This window comes from Dreissena polymorpha, chromosome 13, assembly GCF_020536995.1.
Source record: "Dreissena polymorpha isolate Duluth1 chromosome 13, UMN_Dpol_1.0, whole genome shotgun sequence".
NCBI classification, from domain to species: domain Eukaryota; kingdom Metazoa; phylum Mollusca; class Bivalvia; order Myida; family Dreissenidae; genus Dreissena; species Dreissena polymorpha.
In genome coordinates this window covers 7,784,343-7,796,092 of record NC_068367.1, presented here as the reverse complement: position 1 = coordinate 7,796,092, position 11,750 = coordinate 7,784,343, and the positions used below count along the sequence as shown (strand labels likewise).

Genomic DNA, 11,750 nt, shown 5'->3' with positions numbered 1-11,750 from the left:
GAAAACATTGATGTTTAACAGAAATGCACTCTTTTGCTTGAAGGTTGGAGACTACATGAGACTTTGACAGATGGCGGGAAACCCTTCTCAACTGGTACGAAGCCGGCAAATAGATGGCCATAAAACAGTGACCGCTGATTCGCGTCGAGTTCTTTCTTGCATAACGTATGACCCCCCTTTTTTATTGTTTAAATCATTGCGGCTTGGAATGCTCTTTAAGAAAAGGTATGGTTATGGGGATGTCTATGCGCAAAAGTTTGACTTTATTTTTTGTTAAAGTTATTGCTTTCACATTGAATTTGTGTAGGAAATCTTTTAGTATATTGTGACCTTATAGACAATCCCAGAAATTGATACCTCCCGGATTACCCGCCCCTGAATACTCTCGCGCGCCTTCAAAACGGTATTGAAGAAATAAACATGGACATAATATATAATATATATGTGTGTGTGTGTATAGGTCCCTACGCAAAACAAGGAGGCGAAACGGTTTTATCATATCATTTAAAGAGTTTCTGTTATCGATCTGACAACCACATAATAGTTCGTGTTATTTTTTAAAATATAAATTACATAATTAGTAGAAATAAGGTTCATCTGCATTCGTTTAATAAAACACAGCATGGACATGGACCTATTTGTGTAGGTCCCTGGCATGAATAAGGTCCTGATTGTCATTTAACATGTTATTTAAAGATGACGCGTGATATCTTATCTTAATTTCGGTATCTACACATGTGCAGACATGTGGTGTCACGGGCAAACCCATAAACGCTTTTAATCCACACTTGGAACATCGCCTTCCATTTGGCGAATTCGTTCGCGCCTTTATCGCTGATGTTTTTTTCAAGAGATGTATGTTGCTGTCATTAATTATCCGTAATTAAAGAAAAATAAATCACTTATTTTGTTCCTGTTTTTATTTTTTAAGCGTAAATTAAGACCGTTTTACGAAAAATTAATAAAGACATACGTTTAGGAAATCTAGAGAACACAATTGGAACTATTTAAGTTTATTTAAGGCTCATTTTTTATCATGTTGAACACTTCAATTGTGAATTAAGATGTTATTAAGAAAATTTAATAATATTTCAGGCAACATGTAAAACGTAATTTAAATAATAATATAAGAAAGTTGTAGACAAAAGCTGATATGTCCTTTTCAATAAAACAAGTATGACATATCCTGACATCTTACACAGTTTTGCAAGCGAATAACTCCGATACTAGTTCATTTAAATCACAAAATTCATTTCCGGCTAGATATTTTTGTATTAGCTTGAGACCGATTTTTAAATAAAAGATTGCTAAAAACCACTTTAATTTTAGACTAAACTATATACATAATTTTAATTTAAAAAAAATCTCTACCTGAGATCGAACTGTTGTTGTGTTTATGGGGGGGGGGGGGGCTATACTTTCTAGTTGCCGCTTTGTTCGTTATCTCGCCGTCACACTTTCGTGATCATCATATGGGATATTTCATTACTAACAGGAGATGTGTAAACATACAGGACGTTCCGCTTCCATTGTTTTACGCAGAGTATTATATTTAGACTATTTAAGTTTGAAGAATATTTTATATTCTTAGAATTAAGTCTTTAAATTAGGTGGTGGATACGGGCCCTGAATTCTGCTGAACTTAGCAGTAGGAAGCAAACATGCTACCTGTGCGTTTACTTCTGTGATTGTTTTTATTGATATAACTTGAAAACTTTTAGAAAGTAAGTCTTTAATTCAAACAAACTTTTCCGATGTAATTTCTGCGATGAAGTTGACGGTGAACTTTACGAAACTCAATGGAAGCTCCATTACCAAGAAAAAGTGCATACTAGCAGGTCATTCCTCTTCGAAGATTTTTGTCGAGCCAGCTTTCGGAAAGCTGAATATGGCAGTAACTTTGGTCGAGTTTATATATGTACACGCGTTAATCCGTCTGCGCTTATCGGGACTGTAACATTTGTCATTTATAGATCGTGTAATTTAAAAAATAACTGATTTTTTTTGTACCAAGTATGTAGACGGCGTGTAACATTTCGGTCCCCCCTTTCACAAAGGTAAATGCTGTAATATATGTGTTTTTGTTATTTTGTCTGTACAGACGAGTCTCGTCAATCACTAATATAATGTGAAACGTACGATACAAACTCAAGAGGTGACACGTGTTCAGAGGCTTATTTAGGTGGGGGCTAGGGGGCTAAAGCCCCCCAGCTGGCTGGCTAGATACGATTTTACAAAAAAATGAGCCCCTTACAGTTTTAATCCACTTGTGTATTTTTTGTCACATGCACCTAATTAAGCCATATACAGCTGTCGATTTGTGTGATTAGCCCCCAAGCATGTGTACAGACGATCTAACCTTCACCAGCTAAACTGCACGCTTCATTGACTGTAAGTGATAAACTGCGCTATTTGATTGACTGCCGGAGATACATTCAACTAATTAAATTCATCGATACATTTAGCTATAGGTAAATGTTAACAATTGGCTGCCGCATGGAACTTGTGAAAATCAATATTTAAATTTGTAGCAATTTAAGACTTTAGACGAACGCAATGTTCTATCATCATTAATTTTTCGGTAAGTTTCTTTGATGAATTGAATTGGTATTAGCTCTTGAGAGTGACAATCCTTTTGAGTAACAAGTTATTGCCAGTGAAATTCAACAGCACATTTAATACATTGCATTTTTTTTACAAACAATCAGGTCATGCTACAAAGGTCACACTTATTGGTCAAATGCTCACTGTAGACAGTCTGTTCAGACTATAACTTCATCATTCAACATGCAATTTTAAAATACAATTTTACCACATATGTTCATCATGTGGAGAAGGCGTGTCGCTTCAAACAACTGCCTCATTGGCTCTTAGGTCAAGGTCACACATAGAGGACGTGAACGAGCGTGTCTTATATGTAACTTCATCACTCGTCATGCAATTGTTAATTAACTTACGCAATTAATCACCATATGGAAAATCACCGTGTCTCTTGTATGAGCCATGCCTCTAGATTCTAGGTCAAGGTCGTTTTTAGAATTCAAAGTTAAGCATTATACAAGTTCAAACTTTGATTTTAAATATCATCATGCCTTTTTAAAATGACTTAACACAAGTGTTAACCATCTGTAGATGGTTTGTCGAAAACATCGTACATTAATACCCTGTGCATTATCAGCAAATGCTGACCAAACGTAAGTAAAATTTGTTGGAACGCTTGATTATATTGATAATGTGCCTATTTCCAGCACGGATTTTTTTTATAGATACGTATCATATTTCTTTCAATTGCACAGTTCTTTTCTTAACGTAGGACGTTCACAGAAAGACGCAAAGCATGTATCAATGCATTATGTTTGATTCATATGCACAATACACTTCAGATCTTAAGGTCACATAAATATGTTAAGCATACTTTAAAATACATGTACTAGTAAATATTCGTAAGTCATCTCATTCAGTGATTGAATATTGGTAAACTGATGTTGTAATTTAGGTTACCGTGCAATAGTTATTTTATGGCGTAGTTGCGTGGTTGTAATTAATTGTTGGCTTTAAAGGAGGGAGAAAATCGCAACCACTAACGGATATTTTTCCAAAAGTCTTATTAGCGCGAGTGTCTTGAGCGTGATGAACATTTAGCAAGAGATAATAGCGATTGTAAGTAGATTGTTACAAAATGTTAAGGCTAATGTTTAGTTTTAAATTTAAATACCAGATTTGAAGTTTCCTACATTTCAATCCATCGATTTGTATCAGTCTAAAGATTCATTATAGCTGTGAATCACTTATTCGTTCTTTGAATTATTATATAGATTAAATGTTGATCACGAAATGTAAATAAACGGCCTGCCATTAGCCTGTTCATCATCTTGTCGGTTGGTTTGTTGATCCAATACTTTAAAAGATCTTTTACAGGCGATCATTCAGATGAAACGCTTCATGCGAACATGGGTCTTATGCCATATGCGACTTGCGTAGCTCCAAACAGGCCTGCACACCCGCGTTTGCGCATGCTGGTCAGGAGCTTCGCTTTCTTCTATTAAGTCACGTTATGTATCGTGGTCTCATACGCGGTCAGTGCAGCTCCTGACAAACTGTATGGTTGTGTAGCATGGTCTGGAACTACGCTGATCGGATTTGGCAATAGATCTGTTTCGCACGCCGCGGCTCAAATGTCATGTCCACTTTATATTACTGCTAGAGTGACCGTTATTCATTCAAAGCATGGGTTTAGATACATAACACAATGTTTTCATTAACAGATGGACGTTTGTCTTAAAATAATGCACATGATTATGATTTACAAGTTCAGTTTGATATTAACAAACAAAACGTTAAATATCCCCTAGCATTCACATAATACAGTTGGTTGGTTAGTGCAATTCTTTCTCTCCTCCAGTTAAACACTGTTTGAAGTGCTTTGGAGTACACCGAAACCTGAAAAAAGCAACACGGGTATATTCATGTCATATAAACCAAATAGTAACCGTTAATTGTTCATTATAATAAAAACATATTATTATGAATTAGCTTAAAACTGTACACGTGTTTTTATAAAACGTTTGAAAGTTTTTAAAATTATTTGCATAACTGAGCATCACATTTCCAATGAGTCTTTATGACTTACCGTGTTTGATTTGTTCATAAGAAATAAACAAGCTTGTTGAAATCCTCTTGCGATTGGAGGACTTTTCTTCGTACTTCCAGGAATTTTTCCTTAATGGTGGCTGACTACCCATAGCAGCTGTTTGTTTGTCTTCGTCTGAGATATTGGTGGCGGAATGGACCGAATCAATTGACACGTCTTCCGCGCTGAAATATTTACTATTCGTTTTTGTTCTTAACATCAGATAATACATATGATACAAAACACCCGTAATCTAGCAATATTTAATTCATGCTGCAAAAAAGCAGCTATATTTTTTTAATCAAAATTTCGCATTATAGTCGAAAGTGCATCATCATGTATAGAAATGCAAGTCGAGAAATCAGTATAAATATATACATATTTATTTATACACGAGTACAAGTAACGGAATGATTAATTCAATAATGAATAGCAAGTATTAAAAAACATTGTCCGAATTCCAGATGTGTAAATGTAATTTAATTATGATTTTGGGTTCGCATGCGAATACACTTATTGTGCGATGAACTTTTACTTTGTTGAATTCTCCATACGCGCGATCAACCAGTTTATTAAGGATCAATATTCGCATCAAAACAACAATCGATTACTGTTTTGCTAACAGCCCTGTACTTACCAAATGTCAGCGTTACTTTCGTCTATCGTTTTCGTCGTTTCCAACTCTAGACCTTTTTAGAAATTTGTTAATACAAGTAAGTAAACATATTTTATAACAAGAAATATATGTTTAGCACAATGTATTTATTGCATACTGGTAAATTTAGCCCTAATATTATCAACTAGCTCTCTATATTTGTATAAAATGGTATCATACATGATATTTTAACAAAAACATATATAACGTATCAATGAGTGATTAGTTAAATGGATTATATAATGTGTACACTACATATTATTTAAGTAAAAAACATTAACACTCGCACCAAACATATACTATTGCTTGTATTGCCAAAGGCTAACAGCTTATATAAACATTTACCTCCAATGGTTGGAATATTTTCTGCCTTTTCGTCATCAGTGATTCTGCCTTCAGCGTTTCCTGCTGATGTTTTAGGTATGGTGCCCGAGACGCTGTTACAATCTAGCAGAAAAAACATCATCATTTTGATTAAAGCTTACGCAGTCCTTTTGAATTAATAGCATCGCTATTGTTCAATATATTTTGGAATATGTGAAAAAAATACATATATTATGAACATGACTGGAATTATTACTATTTTTTTGAACGAATCTATGCGATAAAACCCACCAAGATTCTTTTAAAGACAACACGTATTACAATAATAACTGCTGCAATTATCAAACAGTTTTGTACGAACAAAATACTAGAATACATGAAGAAGAAATGCCTACCAGTATGATTCATATATTCGCGTATGTCAGATACGAGATCTTTCCTAAACAAATTTGTAAAAATGTCCTCAAGAAATGACAAGTCTGTTTCAGCAATGTAACCTCTGTTGACCATCAGCATAAGTACATCGAATGCATTGTTGACGTTTAGAAGTGCCTTCGTCTTTAAGTTTGTTTCCGGCTCAATGCTCAAAACCAGCTTGACAGCAGAGACCTATTAAATAAGCCGTCATGCGCTTAAAATCATGATCAAACAAGAAGTCACGATGATCATCAAGCGGTCACCTGAATTCGAAGTAAACCAATTGATGACATCGTGACCTAGTGGCCTAGACTTTCATACCAGTAAACCTAGATCGAAGCTTGGTGAAAGTTGTATAGAACGTTTAGTTTGATAATATTTCGATCAAATGCAAATCTGGATCACAGCGTTCAAAAACTAGGTCGCCAGGTCATATCTGATAAAAAAACGTTTTAACATGCTCACCAAGTTTCATCAAGATTTAACCATAAACAGACCTTTTTCAATGATACCTAGGTTTTTCTAAGATTTAAACTATTGAACTAATTGTTGGACGTACGTGAATAAATATTCAGCGATGTGCACTAACACTTACGTAAAACACGTCGTGCTCATGTGCACTAGCAATTACATATAACACGTTGTGCTCATGTGCGCTAACACTTACGTAAAACACGTCATGCTCATGTGCACTAACAATTACATATAACACGTTGTGCTCATGTGCGCTAAAAATTACGTATAAAACGTTGCGCTAATTTTCGCTAACAAGTACGTATAACACGGCGTGCTCAAGTGCGCTAACAATTACATATAGCACGGCGAGCTCAACTAGTGCGCTAACAATTACATATAACACGGCGAGCTCAAGTGCGCTAACAATTACATATAACACGTCATGCTCATGTGCACTAACAATTACATTTACGTATAAAACGTTGTGCTAATTTGCGCTAACAATTACATATAACACGGCGAGCTCAAGTGCACTTACAATTACATATAATACGTCGTGCGCATCGCTAACATCCAGAGACAACACGTCGGGCCTAATAGCATAGTTGAACAAAATTCATTGGCAGAACTTCTTGCTCAAGGAAGCTAAAATTCATCGAGAGCATTTCGTGCCCAAGAAAGCTAATTTAAGATTAGTGTATAAATTAATACATGTAATGCACATGTTACAAGTGTAGTTTACCGGACCTCAATATCCGACATGTGGGAACCAATGTGCAGCAACAATTTGGTAAACGGCTGTAATGTGCCATTGTTCGCACTAAATCCGAAACTCATTGTTGAAACCTACAAAGACCGTAAAATATTGCACTCATTACCGCTCCTAATATATATTACGTAATTAAGTATTGTTTTTTTTCCTGACATAAAATTACTCTAATATTCTGCTTTAAACGTTTGCACCTTATTTAATTTCTGAAACATGACGCAATATTTAAAAAAAACAACAGATATGGGTTTTTCCTGAATGAAGCGTTTACACTATTCGACACTTTCAATTACGCTAGCAGACCCATTAAGGAATGATACGTAAATGTAATACATTGTTAAACGCGTGTAAACTAATTTGCTTTCACTGCAAATATAGAACTATATGATTTATCTATTATATCACAATTCAATTATAATATACACGATAACAACATGGAAAACGAAAGTGTCAACAATAAATAATGTATTTTTTAGACTTCAATACCATTGTTACACTTAAATACTATTGCTGAATATAATACATGATAACACGATGCATGGTTTATGAAAACATATAAAAAATGAGTAAATACTTACGTGGTAACAAAATATATGTCAATATCCAACCAGGTGTTAGTCTTTTCTATATGTAATTATGATTGTGCAATTCCAACGACAACGGCATAAACCTAATTAGAGTAAAGCGCAGTGTTGTGGTGGCACAATCATTGACATATTAAGGGGGCTTTTTCACGTTTTGGTAAATGGACACGATATAAAATAACATGTTTCAGATTCGCAAATTTTCGTTGTAGTTATGATATTTGTGAGGAAACAGTAATACTGAACATTTACCATGCTCTAAAATATCCAGTATATGTATATTTTGACGATTTAAAAACCTAGAAATTATAAAGCGTTGTAACGCAAGAAAGATTGAATAATTTAGAGAGTTCTGTTGTCGTAGCTATCATTTGTGATACTACAATGATCGCTTATATAAAGTATAAAAATCATTTTTCATGGTATGAGCTCGGATGGCCGAGTGGTCTAAGCGATAGATTTTTACTCCAGGGGTCAGTGGTTCGAGCCCAGCGAGTTACTTTTTTTTTCTTTCTTTAATTTTATCCTTGTTTTTACTGGAGCTTTTTAGATGCAATGTTTACATTTATCAATATAACGCATTTAATGACAATACATTCACACATCTGTGAAAAGGCTCTTTAATAAACATAAATAATTATGTGTGTTTATAAATAGTCACAAATATGTCGATGATTCGAAGCGGAAATGGTTCGTTTTGATTTTTAAATGTTTTATGTTACCATAATGGATTTATTATGGAAATGCTGTTATGTGGCAAACTTTGACCTTTAACCACTGATTATGACATTTACTTTTGAGGTTGGGAGACGGGTGCTTGACGCGACACGTTATAATGTTCGACATTTGTGCAAGGGTATTTCAATATCCATTGATATGACAAAGAGAGAAAATTTAACTTCGACGTTCTGTGATATTGATGTATGCCGCCTTTCCATGGGCATGAAAACAATCGAGCCTTTAATAACAAAGGCACTCAAACATATGATACAAAAAAAGTTAAATGAACTATCATGGATAATTTTGCAGTCAAAGGGCAGTAACTGAGTAAATGCTAAACTCAACGTTAATAAGAGTTGTCTAACTAGTTAAACAAGCTTTATTTGACTAGAGAGTGGCCTCACATTATTTGTACGATTTGACCTGGTGATTGAAAGCACGTCGACTCCGGTCCAGATATTATCTAGGTGAATATTCTGAAAAGTGTAATCAAGACTGAGTCATTAATGTGGCCTATAGAGTAATATTAATAACCGGATTATTCTAAGAGTTGACCTGGACCCAGTTGTTCGAAACCTGGGTAAATTTTAACCCTGTGATAAATGTCGGATAAATTTAACCCAGGGTTAATTTTTTTGGGTAAGTGTTGTTGCATCATTTTGGTTAAATTTATCCAGCGTTTTGTCTGGATAAATTTAACCCTGGTCTAAAGGTTGGTAAAAATTTATCCGTGTAAACAAACAAAATGGCAGAATTTTATCTGTATCGGAATGCACGCAAGAATCGACAACATTCTTTGAATGTTGATTTAAATGATGAAGAAATGCGCATTCGTTATAGATTTTCAAATGCAAATATTGATAGAATTTGTGACTTAATAGGCGGAAACACCGAAAGATCGACACAGCGTTCAAACGCACTTTCTGTCAAACTACAGGTTTTAATTACATTACGGTACCTGGCGTCCGGCAATTTTATGCCGACCGTGGGGGACACTTTCTGCGTCGATAAAGGTACTGTTTCCAGAGTGGTAAAGTCCGTTGTCAGCCAGTTGTGTTCCCTCAAAAATCGGTTTATCACATTTCCAACGACAGCTGAAGTTGTACGCAGGGAACAAAACGCATTTTACAATATGCATGGTTTTCCCTGCGTTATAGGTTGCATTGATGGCACACACGTCCGCATACTGTCTCCAGGCTCCCCTGCTGAGAGAGACTATGCTAACCGGAAAAACTTCCATAGCATCAATGTGCAAGTGACATGTAACAGCCGAGGTAAGAATCTGGGACAATTTTGTTCAACACATCTATAAATGGAATTAGAGGCCCGTCCACAAAGTCTGTCATTACTTTCCCTAACCTAACGTGACATCGTTGACACATGTTTTTTTAAGTGGGCAATGCTATTCGATTTACACCGTTCATTTTTATAAAAATTCCTCTTGTTTCTGTATTTAATCTCCAACCCATGCTACGATTAACTGATAAATGAATAAATTTAACAAATATACAAATATAGTTAGCACACATTAGAGCGATTTTCATTGACTTCAATATCTTCTATGCTGTTTACATACCATGCTCGCTTTTACGTTTACAAATGCCAGTTTCGAAATGATTCGTTTTCTTTACACTCATGATCGCATGAAAGGTTAATGATACACATTTTCATTCGCATTTTTTTTTACAAAATCACGACAAGTACAATAAAAAAATACATATTTGTTTGATTGATTTATAATCATATAAAAGATTGAATATAACGGATAAAAAATTAACGTTTTAAAACTATTATTTAATCTTTTCCCCAGAATATGCTGTCCTATTTATAGCTGGCGATGTTCAAATTATTGATCTTAAACGGCCGAGAAACACTAGCACATGTGTTGGTTTCTGCTATATTTAAGGTCTTATCACCAGCACCAATGCAGCATGGCCGGGAGCTGCACACGATGCCCATGTCTTAAGAAGTTCAGCGATAGGAACGTATTTAGATCGGCATCACCGAAGTATGCGAGTAAACCCTTCATTTCACCCATTGTATACATAGTACTACGCTGACGTCTCTAGCTCGTAGCATGTGATTGTTAAAAAGCGATACTCGGTTTTGGGGATTGTTTCACCAATACATATATACCAATTTGCAGGTTTGGAAAATGGTGTTCTTCTTGGGGACAGTGGGTATCCCTGTCGCACGTTCCTGCTGACACCGTATCTAAACGCTACTAACGCTGTCCAAGAACGGTACAATGACAGTCACAGCAAGACACGATGCTGCACTGAGCGCCCCTTTGGTGTTTGGAAGAGACGCTTTCATATCCTTCACGCTGAGGTATGGGCGATTTGTAGTTTACTGTATGCTTACATATTTTATTCAATACACATAATGGTACTGACGTTGACAACACCGTGTCCAGGGGGCGGATCAGGATTTCTGGTTAAAAGGAAGGGGGGGGGGCGGAGGGGACATTGAAAGATTTGTTGAGGGTCCACGATTTTAGTGATTTTGAAGGCTTTGACAACTTCTCGAGCATGTCACGCCCTATATACTGTCATCAAAGTACCTTTTTATTATGCCAAACAAGTGCATAGTTTATTGTTTTGGGGGTCCAGGGGGTGCGAAGGCCCTCCCCCCGGAAGCTTCACGACTTTAGTGATTTTGAAGGCTAAGACTAGTTTAAATAGATGATTTATATCTAATTTAGTGTGAAACTTCAAATAAATTGACTACTTCGGCGATTTAAGGGGGGGGGGGGGGCGTACGCCGCGTCCGCCCCCCCCCCTGGATCCGCCTATGGTGTCATAGGTACAAAAAATCTGTCCGTAATTTTTTAACTCGACACCGTTACGAAGAAAATTTCATCACCGCACGGGAATGATAAGGGGATACAACTATTTCCGAAAAGGAAACATTCTTTCAACCTTTTATGTCATAATCAAACAATGAAAAAAGCGCGAAAAATGTGAAAATCATCAAAAAGTATGTAAAATATTGAACGTACTTTTATTCAGTGTCAACACCGTTCTTCCATTTTCTTTGCCATTTCCACTTCGTGTTCTTTTATGATTTTCAAATATTATGTATTCTTAGATGCCACAAAATAATGTGTGCGAAATGTGTTTTTGAGACAAGTAGCATGCTGTTTGTGGATGATCAAATGCCTGAATGTCATCACCGTTACAGTCCACACCGTTA

At 35.7% G+C, this 11,750-nt stretch overlaps 1 protein-coding gene and 1 long non-coding RNA gene across 3 annotated transcripts; one reads left to right on the top strand and one right to left on the bottom strand.

Annotated features, from left to right (window-relative positions):
• Positions 1-3,694: 3,694 nt before the first annotated feature.
• On the bottom strand, positions 3,695-7,982 carry LOC127856214 (uncharacterized). 2 transcript variants are annotated; one of them, XM_052392289.1, is made up of 7 exons: positions 7,830-7,982; positions 7,230-7,328; positions 6,005-6,218; positions 5,631-5,732; positions 5,268-5,319; positions 4,631-4,815; positions 3,695-4,440 (listed from the first exon to the last, which is right to left on the bottom strand). In XM_052392289.1, the coding sequence occupies exons 2-7, from the start codon at positions 7,317-7,319 to the stop codon at positions 4,403-4,405; spliced, it is 681 nt and encodes a 226-aa protein (XP_052248249.1). In that variant the 5' UTR covers positions 7,320-7,328; positions 7,830-7,982; the 3' UTR covers positions 3,695-4,402. The 2 variants fall into 2 exon arrangements, with proteins under 2 accessions (XP_052248249.1, XP_052248250.1); XM_052392290.1 differs by lacking the exon at positions 7,230-7,328 and having other exon boundaries at positions 7,830-7,980.
• Positions 7,983-8,648: 666 nt separating this feature from the next.
• Positions 8,649-10,951, top strand: LOC127854438 (uncharacterized). Its single transcript, XR_008037070.1, has 4 exons — positions 8,649-9,022; positions 9,713-9,829; positions 10,462-10,563; positions 10,702-10,951. It is a non-coding gene; the product is annotated as an uncharacterized LOC127854438 (long non-coding RNA).
• The last annotated feature ends 799 nt before the right edge of the window (positions 10,952-11,750 follow it).

What these genes read in the sequence shown, in the direction of transcription:
- LOC127856214 (XM_052392289.1), bottom strand. Translation starts at nt 7,319, where the DNA reads ATGAGTTTCGGATTTAGTGCGAACAATGGCACATTACAGCCGTTTACC. An exon ending in AAATATTCCAACCATTGGAG is followed by an intron (nt 5,320 to 5,630) that starts GTAAATGTTTAT and finishes ATTTCTAAAAAG; the next exon opens with GTCTAGAGTTGGAAACGACG. An exon ending in TTATGAACAAATCAAACACG is followed by an intron (nt 4,441 to 4,630) that starts GTAAGTCATAAA and finishes TGCTTTTTTCAG; the next exon opens with GTTTCGGTGTACTCCAAAGC.